This window comes from Aquila chrysaetos, chromosome 1, assembly GCF_900496995.4.
Source record: "Aquila chrysaetos chrysaetos chromosome 1, bAquChr1.4, whole genome shotgun sequence".
Lineage (NCBI taxonomy): Eukaryota > Metazoa > Chordata > Aves > Accipitriformes > Accipitridae > Aquila > Aquila chrysaetos.
The window spans coordinates 318152-338417 of NC_044004.1; the positions used below are offsets into that span (position 1 = coordinate 318152).

Below are 20266 nucleotides of genomic sequence, written 5' to 3' on the forward strand. Positions count from 1 at the left end.
TTACCGGGCTGGTCGTGGCCAAGAGCAAGCCTCACGTGCAGGGGTCTTTGCCTGCCTGGCTGGCGCGGCATGGAGCCTCCTGCCAGGAGCAAGATGTTGGATGGAGCTAGTGTTGAACGGAGACCTTACCCCTTCTCCAGACAGGACTTCTGCAGCGCTCAGTTCCAAAAAAAGTTTATTTTTAATAATGCATTGTCTGAAATTTACAGCGTGTCAGAGGGTGGGGTTTGGTGGTTGGTTTGTTTGGTTTTTTTTTTTTGGTAAGAAATCAAATAGAAACCAGAGAAAGGGTGGGGGGAAAACTGCGCTACGGCTACAAAAGAAATTTGCCCAGCGTACAGCTGCCCTTCCCCGTGTCCCGGATCATGTCCTGCAAAGCCCTGGGCACAGCCCGAGCTCCGGCCCCGGAGCAGAGGGACCCTCCGGCAGCTGGAGGCAACCGCGCAGGGGCTGAAGGCACAGGCTGTACCGGGAAACAGGAGAACTCAACCCAAACCAACCCATACCTCTGGGCAGCAATGTGTAAGATGGGCACCTATTTAGACGGGCACCTTCAACAGGCTGCCGGCTCCAGCTGCGGTAGTGTCAGGGTTTAGTGCTGGTTTTAAAACCGGCAGCCAGAGACGGGAGATCTGTTGAGTTACGGAGCGGACTGTACAGAGAGCAGCTGAGTTAAATCAGCTCAAACCTCCGCTCGCCGTTAGTGTTTGTGGTCCAATAACCCCGGGCCCTCCTGCTGAGCTGCGGCCGCCGGCTTTGCTGTGCCGAGCTAATGGAGACAGAGCAAGCCCTCAGCTATTGAGTGGCCATTAGCTTCCATCTCTGCAAACCCCGCAGGGATCTGTAATCCCCCTCCATTAACTACTCCGTTTAAGTAAAGGGACTACTGGAAGCAACTGCACCCGGGAGGTAAGATTTACACGGATGAGCAAAAGCTCCCGTCCACGTTAGTAGAGCCAGTAACTATTTTAATCGTTAGGCTATGCACCTCACCGAGAAGCTCCTGCTTTCTCTGGATACAGATTTCTGACCCTGGCTCTCCAAAGGAGCCCACTAAGTACAGGATTTAAAATACCAGAAGCGCCCAGGGCCGTGGTTTAGGGAGCTGAAGCCCAGCCAGCTCCTGGCGATGGCGAAGGAGGTCCCCAAGAGCAAGTTCACCCGACGGAGGCACGGATCCTGCTCACCAACAGCCGCTCCGGCAGCTTTGCCTTGAATGCCACCCGCCACCAAAGCCTCGGCAAAGGGGACCGCAAGGACCAGCACAAAGACGCTGCCCATCACCCTCTCTATCTACACCCGTGGGTGCTCCTTGGGGCTCAGACTCATCCTGACAGAGGATCCTTCTCCCAGGGAGGCTGCTTGACACCAACTCCTCACTGCTCCACTCTGCCACATGCCTGAGAATGGTCTCTATTCAGTTTTTCTTGGATTTATTTTGATGAGAAATAAAGGTACGGATGCTTCAGAGTCGCAGCCTGTAGTGCTGGATAAGCTCAAGAGTTGGGGGGAAAAATTCTTTAAGGAGAAGACGTGTTTTGTAGGAGCAGCCCTTCCCTTGGGATGGACAGCTGGGTGATGCCTGACGGGTCTGGTCTCCCCTAAGAGCTCCCTCAACTGATTAAGCAGGCAGGACTCTTACCTACCAGCAGAGAAGCATATGAGTGAGTGTTCAGCACCTATTGGAGAGCTGGGGCAGGCTGCTGCTTAGAGGAATTTAGGGTTTACAGTCTTGTTACACTTCGCTTCTCCTTTAGTGAAAGAAATCCTGTTTAACGGAAACAGGGAAAGCCAGCGCAGCTCCTGGCCCAGGCTCGCTGCATCCCAGGGCGGGAGCAGGCAGGCAGGGGGTTCCCTACAAATTCTACTTAAACAAGAAAACATGACTTTTCCACTAGCAGGTTTGAAGCACGCATCAAAATGGGCCTCTGAAGCAGGGGGAGTGCTGGACTCCAGGACAGACCTAAGGACCGCAAGTCCTAAAAAGCAAAAACTGCCAAAAAAGGGTGATAGACGATACAAAGGAAAAATTAAAAAAAAAAGGGGGGGGGGGGGAGAAAAAAAAAGGTACTTGAAGCGTAGAGCAAGATTTCGCCACGTTGCAGCAACTCCACTACGGCGCAGAGTCCAGCCGGGGGCTGATCCCCTCCCTCCTTCCCCCCCGCCACCTTCCCCCGGAGCAGGGACACAGTCTTTCCAAAGCCTGCCTTGACGGTCAGTACTTCACGCCGGGCACAAACTCCTTGGCATCTGGATTCAAGTTGCTTTTGCTCTGGAAGAAAAGAGGGAGGGGGACCTGCCCATCAGCAGTCCAAATGCCGCATCCCCCTGCCAAGCATCGCTCCATGGTCCCACATCCTGAAGGTGCCCCGTCCCAGCAGCCGCTTGCCGAGGATGCCGTTATGGATGTTCACGCGTGCAAAGCGGCTGCCCTGGCCCTCGTGTCCTTGCAGGCACCCGCAGCACTCGAGATGGTGCTGAACAAGGGCCAGCTTGAAAAGCATCTACTCCCAAAGTGTTTTTTTGGGGAGAAAACATGGGAGGGAGAATCTACTGTTTCTGTCTCTCCCTGTTCTTGCTTCGGCACAGGGCTGCGTGTGGATGTGCTGCGAGGTGGAAGCGGCTGTTTTATCCCCGCCCACGGTAAAGCAGGGAGGTAAAGCAGCTCAGCCTGAGCACAGTCAGCAGGGCCAGACCAGAACAACCCCCACTGTGCTGGTCCATACAGCCCTGCGGCATATTCCTGCTTTCAGGAATGAAAACAGGCATCTCCGTAACACTGCTGCTCTTCCAGCCACCCAGCAGGTTTTCACCACTCTAAATATCTATATAGGCTTGGGATGCTCAGCACCCCTGGAGCAGACCTGGCTGGTCCTTCCATACCTCTCCAGCCTGCCAGGACACTCCAGCTCTGCCCAAAAGGCAACAAAGGTCCCGGCTTGCTCTGGGGCCAGAGCCCAGCTCACGTGCAAGTGGCAGCGCCATCCCACGATTTCTGGAGAGCAAGTTCTGCAAAGCTGGATACTTGTGTCTTTAGGATACGTGGCTAAAACAAAACATCCTTGCAGAAAACTCCAAAATGCATCATCACCGCTGCATTAGCACGGGCTCTTGCACCGACACCCCACTGCCACTCAGGAAACCCCCCTGAGGAAATCCACCCCCCTTCCCAGGACAGGTCCTCTGCTCTTCGGCAGACCTCACAGCACGTGTTGTCCGAGGTCCTTACCAGAATGTCCTCTGAACTGTGGCCGTCGCCAACGGAGAGCCCATTCAGCTGCTGCTGCAGCTGCCCCATGCCCTGGGGCAGGTCGCGCGATGGAATGAACCAGTCCTGGTCTTCTTCCTCCAGCATCTCCTGGAAGCAGCGGTCGAGAAACTCCTGCTCCTGCAGCTCCTCCTCCACCTGCCCAAAAAGACCCGTTAGTCACAGGTACAAACGATGCATCTCGGTGTTTTCCATACACTGTCCCCACCTGGTAAAAGAGTCTGCAACGTGCCTACCTCACCTCGGTCTCTGTCCGTGCCTCAGAAACATTACAGGACAGCCACAGCTATATTTTAAACCTAGACAAACACAGCTTTGTCAACTTGCCTGTAGCCAACCCCAGGAAGCGCAAGAGCACAAAAACCGGCACCTTCTGAACGGAGCAAAGCCGTGCTCAGGCATCGTTTCCCGGCTGCTGCAGGCTGCCGGGGCAGGGAGATGCAGCCTGAAAGCTCACGGCACCAGGCAAATCCAAAAGGGAATGGGATAGGATTTACGGGACATCCGGATGCATCAGCGCACACATGGGATTTCAGGCTGCTGGGCTCCAGCAGAGCTTGCTGGAAAATGAACAGGATGGCTAATAAAATTACAACCGGGAAGCAGTGCTAGAGGTGTGCGTTGTTGAGTGGATCCTCTGCTACAGAGTGATGCTGCAGCCTTTCTTGCTTCCCACGCTTCTCCGGTTCGTTAAACCGGCTCTGCTCGGCCCCCTCGGCAGACCGGTGCTCTGCAAGCACCGACGCAGGGTGGCAGTCGGCTCCTGTCGAGTACACCATGGATGACGCCATCTCTGCTGCAGGAAAATTCCTCCCAAGGCCTAGGAAAGCCACAGGACCTGGCTTGGGCTCCCGGAGCAGAAAGTTGCTCACGCAGGGACGTGCTGGCAAAGCAAGGCAGGAGAGACGGGCAGGAGGGGGGCCTGGGGGTCCCGTCCTCACCCTCGAGCAGGCGCATACCATCGGTGGGTCGCATTAACCAGCTGCTCCCATCTTCCAGGCTGGTTTTCTCTGGATGCTGACTCGAGCAAAGCAAGCGAGGCAGCGAGCTGGGCAGCCCGCGCTGCCGCCGGCCTCCTGCTAAACAGGCACGTGGTCGCCAGAAAATGAGCAGACGGGGCGACAGCCAGAAAACAGCACAATTTTGAGCGGCTGTTATTGAGTCCAAAAGGGCTGAGTGAATCCATGAACTACAAAACGCTCTGAAAAGCCTCCATTTTACAAGAAAGCAGAAACTACAACTGAAACTGGCTTCCCGAGGGGGAAAAGGGGAGCTCTGCAACCCCCCGTGCCCGGTACTGCAGCCCCTGAGCTGGGGACGGGCTGGCAAGCCCCTGCCACCGGCGGGCTACCGGGGTCCCACTGCCTTACCACGGCATTTACAGAGACCTGCCTGTCACAAACAGCTTGGGAAGGTAACTCCGGTAAACCCACAGCGCTATTGACTTTCAAGTTATTCACAGCCAGTCCCTGCTACATTTAAAATCACATCCAGGAAAACTTGTGAGGGTTGTGAAAAGCTCTCTCACAGTAACCAAGCCTTGGACGCTATCTCCAGCCTCAGCTACTGCAGAGCTTCTCGCCACCAGCCTTAGAAGAAATTGGGTCCGGCCAGGGGAAAATCCCTTTTACCACTAGCAAACTATCCCATTGCTGTCCTCAACTGGTTTCCAGAGGCTGTCCTTGAAACTATGTGCTGGCACTAGCACACAAAACCAGGATATTAAAAAAACCCACCCCAGGACTGCCGGCTTGCCCCAGCAGATGACGATGACAATGACTGCCCTGGGATCCTGCACTTCCACAGGACACTGATGGAGCGAGCCCAGAGCTTTGTGCATCTCGCAACACTTCAAACCCAGACGAATATTCCCTCTCCTCTGAGTCTCACCACTGCCAGCTGTACTCTAACCGCAGCCCAGCAGTGCCTTGTTCCCCTTCCCACACCATAGCCTTTTCAGTGCACGCAACTGGCCATCGGGGCCAATGCCAGTGCTGGCTGCGAGCCGGGGACGCGGTGACAATGTCAGTCCTGGACCAGGGGACAGAGAAGGGGAGATCCTGGACATGCTGACACCTGTACCTACCTGCTAGCCCTCTAGCCAGAAACCATCAACTCCTTTGCACCACATCGTGACAACTTGAACCAGAAGATAAAGGGTTTAGTATTTGCTCAGGGCTCTTCTTTGGCTTCCTGTGGTATTTAATGCAGCTCTGTCACCTCCCACCCCAGGTCCTTCTGCACCAACCTCACCTGCTGTCAGCACAGTTTCTTCTCAACGCAAGAGCCCACCACTCCCTTTTTGCCCTCCGGGATGTGCTGGCTCCATGGGAAAAGGAACGTCGCTCGCATAAATAAGGGAAGACTGTGCCAAGAAGCTCGTGGGTTTCTGAAAACACCTGCCTGTTCCCCTCGCTCAGGGCCTGGATGGCAGAAAACATCTGCGGAGGAGGCAAGGAAGCAGCGTGGCTTCAGAAAGCTGAGGAAGAGGGAAGAGCAAGTGGGTCTGGAGGAAGATTCAGCCCCACATCTTACAGCAGCCCCAAGCCACTGGGGCTTGCATGTGAAGGCGGCAGAAGCCACCATCGCCACTGAAAGGGACATGCCTGCCGTCCCTCACCCTGTGCCCCCATCACCGGCATCTCATCCTCTCCCGGGGGCACTCAGGGGCGATTCAGGCCAGGGAGCAGAATGGAGCAGCTGAGAGGCACGAGGTGCAGCACCCCAAACCAAGCCCCATGAGCACCCATGCCAGCCCGAGGACAGCTTCTTCCAGGCGTGCTGCCTTCCAACAGATGAAGGTCCTGGCACAGGACAGCTCTCCCTACCCCACTGCTGCCCCACCAGTGGACACATGGACTTCAAAGCCCTTAAAGAGTGACTCCAGCTTCTGTACGAACCATCTTCCACCCCGAGCAGCGTTCCACCAGGAGCTGGATGAAGGGCTGAGCTCCCAGGGCATCGCTAAGGGGTTGGAAGTGCAGAAGTGAGGGCTGGCAGACCAGGAAAGCACAGGCGAATATCTCGGCGACACAGAGCCCAACACAGGGAAGCCCTGAGGTCTTGGCTCCGTTTTCCTCCCTCCTCCATCTCCCTCCGCCTTGCTCCTCCGCCCCGGGACACTCCCTCCGGCATGGAGCTGCAGTATGGTTTGCTTTGCACTTTGCCTTCATCAGGCTTTTAATCAAGACAGCGCTTTACAAACATTAACTAATTAATCTCACACATTTCCATCAGCCCAGCTGCTTGTGGGGGCTGGCTGCTGCCTAATCACGTCATTAAATAAAACAAAAGCCTTGAGTCACAGCGCGCTAACAATTGCTAACGTGATGTGGGACAGCACAAGGCGGCTGCTGCACACTCACCAGGAGTTACTGTCAGCGAGTGGCTGCAGTTTCTTCCTGTGGGAACGAGACTTAAGTATTACCATATGGAGATTTTCTGCTGAGAACACCAGTAAAGCTGATAAAATCCTCCTTTGGTGACCAGGGGTGTGGTGGGGACATAAAATCCCTCTGTCCAGCCTGCCCGCAGCTCCAGAGGTCCCTCCCTGCTGGTCTCCTGACACCCCGGTGATGGGAATCCGGTGCTTGGCCACGCTCGTGGGGATGTTTTAGGGAGGGGCAAGTGTCCAGGAGAGTTCAGGGTTTCTGCCTGTAGCACTGCTCAGCCAGCTGAAGGGTCAAACTCCTTCTTCGCCCAGTTCAAGGTGTCTAACTTCTCTCCAGCTACTGGGATGATGGCAGGAGGGACCAGCGAGCCTCCAGCAAGCTCTTCCCTGCTGCCTTGTGCTACCCTGGCATTTGGATGAAGACCCAAAGCAGAAGCACGAGGAGGACGCTATACGGCTGCTCCCTCTGCTCCAGCTCATGGGGTTGCATCGTTATTCCACAAGCAAGATCTGTTCAAGTCCCACCACAATCTACCAGAAGCTCTCAGGAGCTTAGCTGGCCCTTACAGACACAGCATCTAGTGGCCAAAGTTCCTACCACGTGGTCTGGCTGCTCCAAGCGTATTCAGGACGATTTCACTGAAATGGAGACTTCTACCCGAAACGAGAGATGCTAACTGCAGGAACGCATTGCTAAGATAGCCGGGCTACAAACACGCTCAAATTTTGAGCACTGATTTTTATGCTGGTCCTCTCTCTCCAGCTGAGCATGCAGAAAGGGAAGGTCTCGGTTATCACAGCAAAGCACAGGAGAAGACGGTGCCGTCAGCGTCCCTCTGAGAAAGATCTGAGAGGGTCAAAGGCATCATGAGGTTTTTTTTCCTGACTTTATCCATCCCATATCCTTACAGGCAGATCCAATATAAACAGGATGACTCTTCCCTTGAGCCACCTCCTCTGTGCAGGGCCTGCGCCGGCTGTGACTCACACGCACCTCATGGTGCCCATCAAAGGAAACCTTTCCCTTGCCTCAATCTTAGCCGCAGAAACACAGAGCTGGCAACCACCCTCCCGGTCTTACCTGTCTGTTGAAGTCTTCTTCGTTCTCCATCCACATGTACTCTGCAAAGGGGTTGTTTTCCTTTTCATCGTGGCCATTCACTACTTGGTCCTCTTTGGATTTGGGACTGGATGCCGTCGTACTGGCAAGGTCGGAGCCATTCATCATTACTGACTCTGGGAAGAGAAACAAGGGGGTGAGGGAGCTGCCGTGGACCCCATGCCCCCCAACCCGTGCCAGCCACCCAGCTCCCAGATGGAGGCTCGCCACTGGTCATGCTGATGGGTGACAGCTCAGGCTTCCAGCATACGAACCTGCTGCTTCCAGGCTGCTTTTTTCTAAGGCACAGTGCTACTCCTGACTCCTCTTTTCAAAAGTGCTGGAAGCAGCGCTACGCCTCCCTGGCAGTGGCAGCATCTATTTTTCATGGTTTTGACCCATCAGAGATAGTCTGAATATATTTGGTCTGGACTTAGAGCAAGGGGTGACCTGACCAGCAGCTCCTGGAGAAGTTGTGAACAGGGCTTGGGAAGGCACCGGCACCCCAAACCCCATCCATCCATCCATCACACTTATTTTAAATCTGCCACAAAACACACCAAAAGACCACAACTGTGTTATCACTGCAGTCAACACACCAACACCACAGAAGCAGATTGTCCCCTGCTCCAAAATACTGAGTTTTTTGGCAGAACATACGCAAGCCAGTTCATGTCCCTTTATCTCTGCCATAATTTCTTTATTTTTAGAGGGCATTTTGCAAAACCCTGTTGGTTTGTGACACGAAGGCTGCCTTTTTCAAAGCAGGCATTCAGAGTCCCAGGAGCACGGCCTGAAGCAAGACAAAATCTTACGGAGTCCCAAACCTCAGTTTCTGAAAGGCTCCCAGGAGCAGACGGAGGGAAGGACGCACAGACAGATAAATGAGACAATAATTTAATAGCGAAATCCTATGGAATAGCGAAACATGGACTAAGGCCAGTACAACCCTGCTGAAAAAAGTCCAAATATCACGTAATGACATCCCAGCTGTATGTTTTACTCTCGCCTGGTAAAGGCTTTGTCTAGAGCTGAGCTGCATCCAGCTCCAGCACAGCACTGGGGCCCAGGGATGAGCTGGAGAGCATCCCGCACAAGCAGGGGCTGGAAAACACGACTTCTTGGGATGACTGGCAGAAGCGGCTTGGTTTGGTCTCAAGGAGAATGAGAGCCGGGGAGCCCTGCACAACAGCCCTTTCGGTACAGAGGGAGGTTGCAGATAAAACAGCCTTTTGTCCTCATGGATACAGAGGGTGTTTTGGTTTTTGCAGCAGTAGAAATTGGATTTGGAGGGGGGGTGAGGCTGGGGACACTAGTAGTGATGATAGGAACTAATGCCGTTTGCAGGGAGACAAGCCTCTCCCTGAAAGTTTCGGGGAACAGTTACTGATGGGCACCACAGATGGTCCAGGTATGCCTAATCCTACTTTAGGAAACAAATTAGACAACCTCTCAGAGTCTCCGCGAGGCCCTACAAGGCTGTGAGAGCAAGCAACAACGCTGCCGGAGCCCGGTCTTTTCCATCTCCACGCAGGTCACAGCTGCCGTCAGATCTGCATCCCAGCAGCCGCTCCAATCCCCCAGGAGCAGGGATCCCACATTACTCGTTAAATGCAGCCTGCTCTAGGAGCCAAACAGATTATTCTTATTTTGGGGAGGAATCCGAAGCACAGATGAGTACAGGATAGCTGTCGCACATTACTCTCTGAAAAGCATCCCCGCCAATAACAAAGGTGCACAGCCCTTGCATACTAACACTCTTGGGTCCCCAAGAGCGGCACAGCTTTAACATGGCTGCTCCTGGGCAAAGAAAAAAGGGGGGGAAAAAGGGAAAAGGAAGAGCAGCACGTTCCTCAGGCTGCCTGCAGCCTCGGGGGACAGCACCAGGCCACACTGAAGCAGCCTTTGTTATCTGCAGAGAAGCAAGAAAGGCTCCGAATGGAGCACGGAAACTTCAACCGTGCCAAAGGCAACACGGCGGCTCTCCCGTGATCTGCGAGACTTATTGACGGCAGACAGCTCAAGTCTGGCAGGAGAGAGTCGCAGGGCAGGCGGGAAGGAGAACAGAGCTGCAAAGCAAGCGAAAAGGCATGAAAAGGTTTGGATGGGGGAGCTCTCCCTCCTTTCCTCCCTGCTTCTCTCGCCACCAGCGCAGATGTTTGCACAGGCAGAGCCTGGAGCTCAAGGACACATGAGTTTTGAGGAGCTGGCAAGATTCACAGCTTACGTACAGCGTCCGGAGCTGGGTCCTCTGTGCAGACAGGCAGGACGGGCACTGGGTCGAACCGAAAGTCCTCCCGCTGCCCTGCTATAGATCAGGCAGCCGCTGTCAAGAGACGAAGCGAGGTGCCTGCTCTGGTCCAGTGGCTCCGTACCAGACACTGCAGAGAACAGTGTAGCTGGAGAAGCAGCACAAGAGAGGAGGGAAGGTTTTTGCAATGTTTAATTTTATGGTTTTTATGTTTAAAAAAAAAAAAAAAAAAGGAATAAAAAGCTTCCTCTCCCTCCCCAAGACTCCACACTCTTTACTCATCTGGCTGCAAAGAGATCCCGCTCCTGTGGTGCCGGCTCTCGGCAGAGCTTTGCAGCTCTTTCTGAACAGCAAAGGGGGTTTTCCCCGAGTGTTTGGTGTGTGTGACCCGGCACCCACGGCACAGCCGTGGAGAGCTGCGGGTGCCGTGGGAGGAAGAGAGGCAGAGGAGGGCAGCTAGCCCAGTGCAGCGAGGAGGGCGGCGTGCTGTGGTTTGGGAGCAGAGACATGAAAAGATGGCTTGTGTCTAGTTTCCCTTCCAGGTTTATAACGCGGCAGCAGGACTTTCATCGCAGTTCCCGTCAGCAGGACAGGTTTTTCAGGCAGACGGGGAGCAGCAAAGGCAGCAGCTCTCAGCACAAACAGATCCTAACAGCAGGGCAAGCCCTGAGCGCTGCCAGCATCCCAACATCCGTGCAGAGCCTGCAGCCCCTTGGCCATCCACGCATCCCACTCCAGTGCCCAGAGCAAACCAAAGGGCTCCCATGGGGCAGACAGGGTCTGGGGATGCCGGCTGAGCTCAGCTTCCCAATTTTGGCTTCCACCATCCCGTAAGGGGCAGACGGAGAGCTGGGACCCCCCGGGAAGGGCAGCCCCGGGCACACCGGGCACCATCTGCTGTGGTCCCCAGGCTGCGTAAACAGACCTGCCGCTTGCCAAAATTAGAGCGCGGGAAGCGTTTGTACCTCCACGTCACAGTCAATGCCACTTGTTTACTCTGTCACCAATGGGTCCATTTTTCTTTTTTTTTTTTAATTTCCCTTCTTTCTCTCTCTTTTTTTAAACACATAGGTGTCCACAGCCCCATTTCCAGCCCCTCTCAGCAGACATAGAATCCCCCACGTTCACCATGGAAGTTGTTTCACTGTGGTTATCACGCACGTTTCCCCACCACACTATTCCCACCTCTTTTGTTAGATTTAAGCCACCCCAAAGCTTCCCGAGCAATCCCACACAGCCATCCCCTGCCTGCTGTGGCCAGAAGCTTCTGAATGGCCCCGAGCAAAAAGGGAGCTGGGAGAGGCCAGCATGGACATTTAAGTGTCACCGAGCAAGACAGAAGCCCTTCCACAGAGCAACATCCCTGCGCTTTGCTGGGAGAAACAGCCGGCAGCAAGCAGCAGGCAGGAGAGGCAGGCTGCCCTGCAAGCTCATCCCTGCCTGGGGGGCGGTGGCTCCTGCCTGGGCATCTACTGGGAATATTCTGGGTGTAAAAACTCACCAAATAGTAAGGCAGGCACCTAAATCTCCCGTCGCTGCTGGCCGGTAACAGCACGAAGGGCAGCGGATACCCAGGGGCAGGGGTACGTGCACAGATGGCGACAGCACAGGAACTATCTATGTGACGTAATGCTTCGGTAGCCCAAACACGAAAGGGGAAAGAAAAAACAAACAACCAAAGTGGTTTTTTTTAATCTCCCATTTTTTACAGCTAGGTCTGAAGGACCCAAGGTCATGGTTTTCCCCTATCAGCCGGTGCTTGGAGCATGCCAGGAGTCCCTCACAGCAGCCCCGGCCATGCAGAGCCATCCCCGCCTGGAAAAGCGCCTTCCAAAAGTGCATTTTCCAGTCTGGCCGAGCCAGGCTCAATGTATGTTTTGGTCTGCGTGTTATTTATCTGAGTCACCGGAGCAGCGCTGTAACCGTCAGCCTGTTGACACTCTACCAAGTACGCACAGAGCCAGGGTAATTTTGATATATTGCCGAGATGCTGCAGTGAGCTTACTGCTCTGAGCCATGGTTCTCCATTAAAACTAAAATAAATTTAAAAATCTGCTTTCTTATAACAAAGGCTTCTTAGATTTGTTTCTCCTTTCCCCTGGAAAATTAAGCAGATTAAAAAAAAAAAAAAAAGTAATCTTTAACCTAGGGACTGAGAGCTCAGAAGACACATCCAGAGCCCACAAACCACCTCCAGAGAGCTGTACGTCCTGAGCTGGAGCACAGCAAAACCTGAGGAGCTACGCCTTGCAGCTGCCTGCAAGGCAGGGAGGCAGCCTGGGAGGTCCCTGCTAGTCTTTACAAACTTCTTCATCACTCTTAATACTCCCATACTCGCCTCGGGCTGGAACAGCAGCCTGGCAAAGTAGGTTTCCTTTGGAAAAGGTACTGGACAACATGAGGCGGGAAACAGAAATTTGGCCCCTGTTTGGTATTTGGGTGTTGCTTAAACGCATGATGCTTTAAGGCTACAGATTTCACAGGACCTGACTCCAGCTGGGGCTACCAAGCGGTCCCAGGTCCATTAAGCTGGAAATAGTCACCAATCCAAATTAGCCCAAGTGACCAAGACATCCGAGGGCAAACTAATCAGCGCAGCTCACACAGGAAGATGCCAACGTAAAGGGGATGGACTTGTTTTGGAGGAAACATCCACATTTCTGCGTGGACATCTCTCTTAGCCCCTGAGCTGCTACACAGAGACGGCACTGTGGTCCAGGCACAAGGCTGGGCATCGTCTAGCCCTGCTGCACAGCTCACTGCAGGGCTGTGAGCGTTACCTGGCCTTCAAAGCCCAGGGGGAAAAAGCAGGAGGCACAAGGCTGGAGTCAGCGGACACGATGGTGGCTCAGCACTGCCACGGGCAGGTCTGGTCCCTCTTCCCCCAGCCCCTCATCTGATCTCCCTCATCTGATCCCTTTGGCAGCAGCAGACAGGTACTGCAGCTACCCGCCCTCTGCCCACCTCTCTGCCTGCACTTCTGCAGCTGCGGTCTGATCCTGCGTGCACCGCGCTGGTGCAAACCCCGCCAAGGCAGTCGGACTGTGCTATGCGAGACACACTGCCCTTGCTTCAGAGCAGACGCTGCGAGGCCAAGCGGGCTGCCTCGTCCCATCACTGCCTTATCCCACTGGGCTCCCACTCCTTGGAATGACAAAGCAGAGCAAGAGCAAGGTGCTCTTGCCACCGTGTTAAGACATTTGATGCAAGGAGGGCAGAGACTCCGTGGACCGACTCGGCAGGAGGTGGGGAAGGACGCCTTAGAGCAGGCAGCACCCAAGCGTGGTATAAAAGGAGGCGGCTGACCCCAAGGAAGACAAAGCTGAGACAGACGAGCGATAGGATAGCAAGGGCAAAGGCGTAGGTACCCGCTGTGCTGCCAGAGGAGTGCAGGAGGTGAGAGCCTGATGCAGAGAAGGAGATAACGCAGGGCGATGCAGTCGGAGCAGCAGGGAAGCAAGCTGATCTTGCAGGCAAGCATTTTTCCAGCGGCGAGCCACGTACGGAGGGAACGGCAGGTGGGCAGCGCTGCCTGTCCGCCTCGAGCTGTGGCACCGTCCATCGGGTGGAGAGGGGAAAGGACAAGAGGCAGCAGACGGCGAGATCGCACTGTGGTTGGAGTGAGCCGCCCTGGGAGGAGAGCGTACAGGCAGGAACACTTCAGGCTCCTGCGACGGAGCAGCATAAGGCACGGCGAGTTATTAATAATCTGGATAACGCACTTCAATATCCCAGAATTACACATATGGTTACCCGCTCTTTCCAGGCAGGCCATTAGACCATTTCCTTACCTAATTCAGGAGGATAACACAGCAGAACAAACCAGGGTTAGTCACAGCAGGACTGAGGAACTCCTGGGAGGCAAGACCCTTCACGCGTCCCACTTCTGGCTGGTTTCGGCCCCTACGAGAGCATCCCTTTCTTACGCCAAGCGTGGCATGAGGCACGTTCCTCCCCTTCGCCCCCAAAGAGTTAACAAGTCAGCACCAGACGGGAGAATCAAGCACAGCTGCTCGCTTGGCTCAAGGCAGGGACATATGGTCCTCCTTACCCTCCCAGGCTGGCGCGGCCAGAGCCAAAACCTCGGCGGAGGCTGCTTCAGCAGGGAGCGCAGGGTTACGTGATGGAGGAGGCTGGCCGGCCAGGGCTCCCAGCTCTATAAATAGTTTTGGGAATCATTGTGTTTGCAGACGGGCTGGTCCTTCAGCAGGAAAACCCACCCAGCACAACCCAGACTTCAGAAAAAAAAAAAAAACAAACCCAAAACTGAGCCCTTCTTTCTCTGTGCACTTTCACAGATCCTCTCCTTCCTGGCTGCCCTGCAAGTGCTTAGGAGCAAGGCTGGGTTTGCAAGGCCTGGCACCGCAGGGGAAGGCAAGAGGTTAGGGCTGCATCCCCAAGCCTGTGCTGCTGCACCCTCATCCCAGCTGCACTTTGGGTGTAACGAGACTCAAATTTTAACTTGCACTTGAAATTTAACTCAAATTCATAAAAAGAAACCCACTATTTTATCCCTTCAACCAGTGCAGAAACGCTTCCCGCAGAAGAGGCATACTGGAGCATGAGCACATTGGTTTGAAGTCCTCAACCAGAAGCCTAGGACTGATCCGTGCCCAGGCAGAGCTGGGGCGAGGCGGGGAGGGGAAGGCTGGATGTTTTTGCAGGGCACCTCTCAACTCCTGCAAAGCAGCAGTTAGAGAAGGGCAACTCGTTAGCCTCATTTCCCAAGGGACTGGATTCTCCCATTTCAGCTCCCACAGGTACTTCTCACGCTCCACAAGTCGATCTGGTTCATCCCCACTTCCAACGCCCTCGCTCCTTCCACCAGCTTCTCCTCCTGCCCACCTGCGCCTTGCACAGTAAACATAGAGATTACCTTGCTCTAATCTCTGCTTGCAGATAAGGTCTCTGCACCTTCGAGTCCCAAGCTGCGCTTTTTATCTCCCAGCCGTGTCGATTTTTCCAGTAGCCGTGAGGACTGCCAGCTGCCCCGCATGGCACTTGCGACGTTCAACCCCTCTCTGCTTCCAGCTGGGTCTCACCGGGGAACCCGGCGTGACTGGGTCTGGCTTTTTCTGCTAGGCTGCAATCCAGCTCCAGCCCAGCCCACGCTCTATCACCACCCCGATGTCTTTCAAGTACTTTTTTTTCCTCAGGCTTCTCCTTCCTATTATACTGGCACTTCAGGTTTTATTCCCCACCACCGACGCTGAAGCGCTGAGCTGGCGAGCTGCTGCAGACCTGGGGGAGTCATCCACTGCTCCCCGCTGTCTTCAGGCCTCTGTAATTAGAGGACGTTAAGTCTTCCAGGTTAGCTTGGACTTGTGGTGTTAGGCTGGACTCCTGGTACTCCCTTCTCGCGCTTGCTGGGCTGCTGCAGGGTGGGTGCCAGTCCCTGCTCGAAGCCCACAGCAGATGTGGAGCTTTCCATTTTCAGATATCTCAGTTGCTGAGGAACTGCATCCTATTTCCATCTCCGATCTGGGGGATAATCTCATCCTGCACTATTTTAATCTGCATCCACAAGAACAATCCCCCACTTTGCTCAGGCACAAAACAAAGTGCCGCCAGATCCCCCCGTCATTTTGAAAGCACCAGAAACATTGAACGCACTCTTGAGCTGTGTCCAAGAAACACTTCGAAACCTAATTTCAAATTCATTCTAAACACTGCTCTTCATTGAGCTACTTTTAATCTCAGGCAAAGACGACACATTCTGCACTTGACAGCTCACAAACGGGTCCTGCTGCTCACCAGGATTAATGCTGCGATACACTGCAGCAGCGATATGGCCAACCAGCACTGCTCATGAGCCCGCGAGCAGCAATATTCTGTAGTTTCTTTAAGTGAATTGATAAAAGAAGCTTTTTAAAGACTTCAAACCAGAGCATCCATCAAGCAGCACCTTCCAGCTCCCCTGGCAGTGGCTGCCACTTCTGTTCTGGGAGGGGAAACCTCCTGATCGGAGCCAGGCGATGCTCTTCCCACGGAGGCACTGCGTGCTTGCCGCACAGGGACATCCACAGGGACAGCATTCCCTGCCTGCCTGGGTGCAGGCAGAGAGAACCGAGAGCAGAAAAAGCAAGCAGTGCAATTTCTGCAGCAGCAACGGCTGGAAACGGAGATCAGGGCAGCAAACTGAACACTTTGCCAGGGCTCTACGGATTTGCAGAAGCAGCTTTATCTCTGTTTGCGCCAGAGACCCGACATGGAGGCACCTTCCCAGGCACTTTGCAGCGTGTGCCCTGTACTCACACCTCGGGCTTCGCCCGATCCGGTGCTGGACGCCTGCCCTCCACGCCATTGCTTTCACTCCGAGCGGGGAAAGGGAAGTGAAGCGAGGCCGAGAGGCCAAGGCAGACATGGCGATTCAACCCGCGTTTTGGCAGCTCAGGTCTGCACCTCGGCAGCCGGACGGCACTGGCTCTTGCTGCTCCGTCCCTCGGCTGCATGCAGGCTGCGGTAGCGTGGTCACAGCCGCCGGGGCTCGGCACTGTTCTCCAGGCCACCAAAACCTGACAAAACACGCCCTGTCAACACCAAACAAGAGCGGGCACTGGGCAGGCTGGCTGGCGGCTGCCTTTCAGCAGCCTGGATTTCGGCCGCCGACAACACTGGCGTGGATCAAATTAACACCAGTGGAAGGGCTGGCACGATGACAGCTCCGGGGACGGACACTGTCCTCATGCCGTTGCGGTCCCTGGGGCACCGCAGACCGGCCAGCCCAGCCTGCCAGGTGATGGATGACCCAGAGGTGAATGGCCGAGGGTCTCACTTCACCGTCCTGTGGCTGACCTCAAACTGCAGCTCACAGCGGCTGGCTGTGAGGGGAAGGCAAACTGCTGCTTCAAGGGAAGGGAACAAGCCTGCTTCCCTCCTTGGCCATTCACTTCCAGAACAAAAGCTTGAAAGTTCACATGAAAGTCCAGCTCCCTCTAAGAAAGCACTCTGATACACTATCCACCTGCATACGGCTGGTGTTTTCTGCCCGTCTCAAGTAAGTACGTGCGGAATCCTGCAAGGACACGTGTGCATCTTACACACAACGCACACGCATGCATGGCTGTTCCCTTCTCAGCCTGGAAAAGGGCTGTCCCCTCCCCTCAGCTTGCCACCCAGGAGCTCTTCAGAGGGAAAACCTGCAGACTTCTTTGCACAGAAAGGAAACGGGGACATTTTCAACACAATATTACAATACGCATTTTTGCCTTGAGCTATCAGGAACCAAGCAAACACAACTGAGGGCTTCACGCAGCCTTTTCTGCGGTCTCTATGGCCAAGGCTAACGTAGGAACAAGGATCCAGACCAGCCGTACTCCAAAGTGACACGGAGCCCAACGTGCATCCCGTCAAGCAGTCACCACGTCAGACGCAGAGAGAAGTTTCCCTACCTGGCCGCGATGCTCCTGTAGCAATATCTGACTTGTCGCTGCACGCCAGGCTGAAACCTGAAGAGCCAGCACGTAACAAAATATCTGAAGGGCACAAGCCAGGAGCTGACTACGCCATGCTGAGCCTGCCAGTGCTGCATCCCGTCCTCCGTAAACACGGCTCAGGAGGGCAGGCTGGCCTGGGCTGGGGAGGGCAACCCACCCGCGTGCCGCATCCCCAGCCTCCGCGGCACAGGCTGGGGTAGTTTTTTGGTTTGGTTTTTTTTTGGTACATTTGCAAAACTAACTTCCAGTCAGTGCAAACCTGCAAAGCTAGCACATCGTGTTGCCCACCTCTGGGTCGGGGGGGTTCCCTCCGGAACGACGGCAGCATGTGGGACCACCGTGCCTGTCCCCTGCGTGCTCCACTTGGAGCGGAGATCATGGCGTGGGAGTGGGCTTCAGAGGGAGAAGCCAATCTCCCCCTGCCCCTCTGCTCCTCGTGGGGTTGGGGGGGGTCAGCCGGGCCGGTGGCACGCTGCCCTCGCCTCGCCCCACGGGTGAAGGGCCCAACCCACGCAGAGAGGAGCCTGGGGACTGTTTTGGGAGCCTGCACCCGAGAAATGCCGGGGGTGGGTGGAGGGGGAGAGGAAGATGAGGGACAGGGCGGTGGGAGAGAGCCCGGCTGGACCCCGGCAGGGCCCCGCTGGTGGGTTTTTTTGGGGTGAAATCAGCCAGGATGGGCTGGCTCCCACCGGCCCCCATGGTTCCATACCTGCTCCCGGGAATCCTCCGCACCCACACCACCGCCCGGGGAAAGAGCTCCCCCGGCAAAAAGGCCGACGCCTGCGATCCGGTGAGGGACGCAGACCCGAGGTGTCTTCGTTCGCTCCCGCCCCGGGGCCGTTCCCCACCGGAACGCGACCGCTCCCCGGAGTAGAAGACTGACAGAGGTGCGAAGCGCGGCCGGGGCCTACGAACGTCGCCCGGCGGGGCTTGAATTCAAACCGGGATGGGATGGGGCCTGCCCGGTTGTGAGCCAGCCAGCCCCCGGTGTTGGTCCCGAGAAGGCCCGCGGGCTAACCGGGGCCCGGTCGGGCCTGACACCCGGGGCTCGTCCCGGAACCCTCGTCCTCGTCCTCGTCCCCGTCCCCGTCCCCGTACCTGCCGGCCGGGCCGGGCCGCTGCCGCCCGCCCTCCGCTACCGCCGCCGCCACAGCCGCCGCTGCCGCCGCCGCCACCCGCCCCGCCCATCACAAAACCTGGCACCCCATTGGTCAGGCCCGCCACGCGTCCCCGCCTCCCCGCCCTCGGCTCTAAGCCTTGGTTGGGAGGAAGGGAGGGCGAGCGCTGTCGCTATTCCACCAGTCCGCTGTCACTCTAAGGTTCTAGTCCCACCCGCTCCGCCGCCGTCTGATTGGAGACTCGGATCCGCCTCCTAGCCTCCGGGTTGGTTAACCCCGAAGGGTCGGATTGGTTGGGCGCACGCGTCCCCCACGTGGGGTCAGACAGGCAGACCACGGAGGCGGGACGGCGGCGGGGTGGGCGTGGCCGGCCGCAATGTAAATAACACCATCACCCCGCCCCTTTCGCCTAGATCCTGATGGGCGGGCGCAGCGCCCAATGGGAAGGGGCGACACAAAGCCGCCCCCGCCCCCGCCGCGGGGGTGTGCTGCTAGAGAGACGCTGATTGGCGGGTTGATGTAAACACACCGAGGGGGCGGGGGATTCCCCGGGCACCCGCGCCCGAGCCGGGAGGGGGGGAGTGGGGGGGTGGTTGTCACGTGGCAGGCGCGTGGCTTGGGGGGGGGGCACCTCGGGGGGGGACCCAGCTCTGCCCCCCCCCCCCCCCCCCCGCGTTGGGGACACTTGCTGGGGGGGGGGGCACCCAGCCCCGACCCCCCAGTTACCGGGGGATCCAGCTTGCACCCCAGCGTGGAGGAGGGGGGGGGCACCCAGCCCTGCACCCCCAGTGTTGGGGGCACCTCGGCGGGGGGAATCCAGCCCTGCACCCCCCGGCTCCCCCCCCGCTGCCCCCTCCCCGGTTCCCCCAGGGCCTCCCCCGAGGCCCCCCCAATCCCCCCCCCCCGCCTCCCGGGTACCCCTGTCCGGCGTCCGTCCGTCCGTCCGTCCGTCCGTCCTTCCCCCCCCCGCCCCCCCGGTGACGAGCCCGGGCCGGCTGCCAGGACCGAGCCGGGGCCGCGCCGGCCGTCACCCGCGGGCACCCGCCGTCCCGGCCCCCCGAGATGCCGGCGGGCGGCGGCGGGGGCTCCGCGCCCCGAAAGCGGGGCCCCCAGCGCCCCCCGGTCCCCGGCCCGCTGCCCCTTGACCCGCTCGGACGGTGAGTGCCGGGACCCCGGGGGTCCCCGCAACCCCCGGGGGTCCCCACGCCTGGCTGGCAGCGCCTGCGCAGGGTGGTTTTTTTTTTTTGGGGGGGGGGGGGGTTGAGCCTTTTCCAGCCCCACTTGCCACCCCCAGACCCCGCATTGGGGTACGGAGGAGCTGGGTGGGAGAAGCAGCCCCTTTCTGGCGGCACCGGGACGGGGGTCCGACACGTAGCCGAGGGGGGCTTTGGCAGGAGGGTGTATCCCCGTGGGGAGCCCCACGGCAGGAGGGGGTGACCCCAAACCTCCTCCCACCCATCGGGGTGACCCCAAACCCCTTCTACCCTCTGGGCTCGGATTTTGCTAAAATGAAGGGGAGGGGGGGACAGGCGGGGGGGTCCCCCTGCCCCTGGCCAGGGGGGTCCCCACGCTGTGGGGAGGTGACAAGCCCCTGGCAGGGGGGATATAGGGTTTGGGGGTCAGCCAAGGGATGCTACGTGGTCCAGGGACCCCCCAGAGCCGGACCCCCCTCGCTTTTGCCAACCTTCAGGTTTGCCCCCACA

General features: G+C 56.9%; 2 protein-coding genes across 5 annotated transcripts in view; one reads left to right on the forward strand and one right to left on the reverse strand.

Annotated features, from left to right (window-relative positions):
- Positions 1-158: 158 nt before the first annotated feature.
- PAIP2B (poly(A) binding protein interacting protein 2B) lies at positions 159-18621 on the reverse strand. 4 transcript variants are annotated; one of them, XM_030012088.2, is made up of 6 exons: positions 18544-18579; positions 11511-11641; positions 9990-10157; positions 7741-7895; positions 3230-3406; positions 159-2272 (listed from the first exon to the last, which is right to left on the reverse strand). In XM_030012088.2, the coding sequence occupies exons 4-6, from the start codon at positions 7885-7887 to the stop codon at positions 2216-2218; spliced, it is 381 nt and encodes a 126-aa protein (XP_029867948.1). In that variant the 5' UTR covers positions 7888-7895; positions 9990-10157; positions 11511-11641; positions 18544-18579; the 3' UTR covers positions 159-2215. The 4 variants fall into 4 exon arrangements, with proteins under 4 accessions (XP_029867948.1, XP_029867965.1, XP_029867957.1 ...); XM_030012105.2 differs by lacking the exon at positions 11511-11641 and having other exon boundaries at positions 18544-18564; XM_030012097.1 differs by lacking the exons at positions 9990-10157; positions 11511-11641 and having other exon boundaries at positions 18544-18621.
- Positions 18622-19589: 968 nt separating this feature from the next.
- Positions 19590-20266, forward strand: part of ZNF638 (zinc finger protein 638) — a 65289-nt gene continuing 64612 nt past the window's right edge. Inside the window, exon 1 of the mRNA XM_030025149.2 lies at positions 19590-19720. Within this exon, the coding sequence (XP_029881009.1) occupies positions 19626-19720 (95 nt within the window). The 5' untranslated portion in view covers positions 19590-19625. The remainder of the gene's footprint in view (positions 19721-20266) is intronic.

Bases quoted from the DNA above. Each gene is read 5' to 3' on its own strand.
- PAIP2B (XM_030012097.1), bottom strand. From the start codon at position 7,887: ATGATGAATGGCTCCGACCTTGCCAGTACGACGGCATCCAGTCCCAAA. The intron at 3,407-7,740 runs GTAAGACCGGGA...CTTTTTGGGCAG, and splicing joins AAGAAGACTTCAACAGACAG to GTGGAGGAGGAGCTGCAGGA. The intron at 2,273-3,229 runs GTAAGGACCTCG...CTTTTCTTCCAG, and splicing joins ACAGTTCAGAGGACATTCTG to AGCAAAAGCAACTTGAATCC.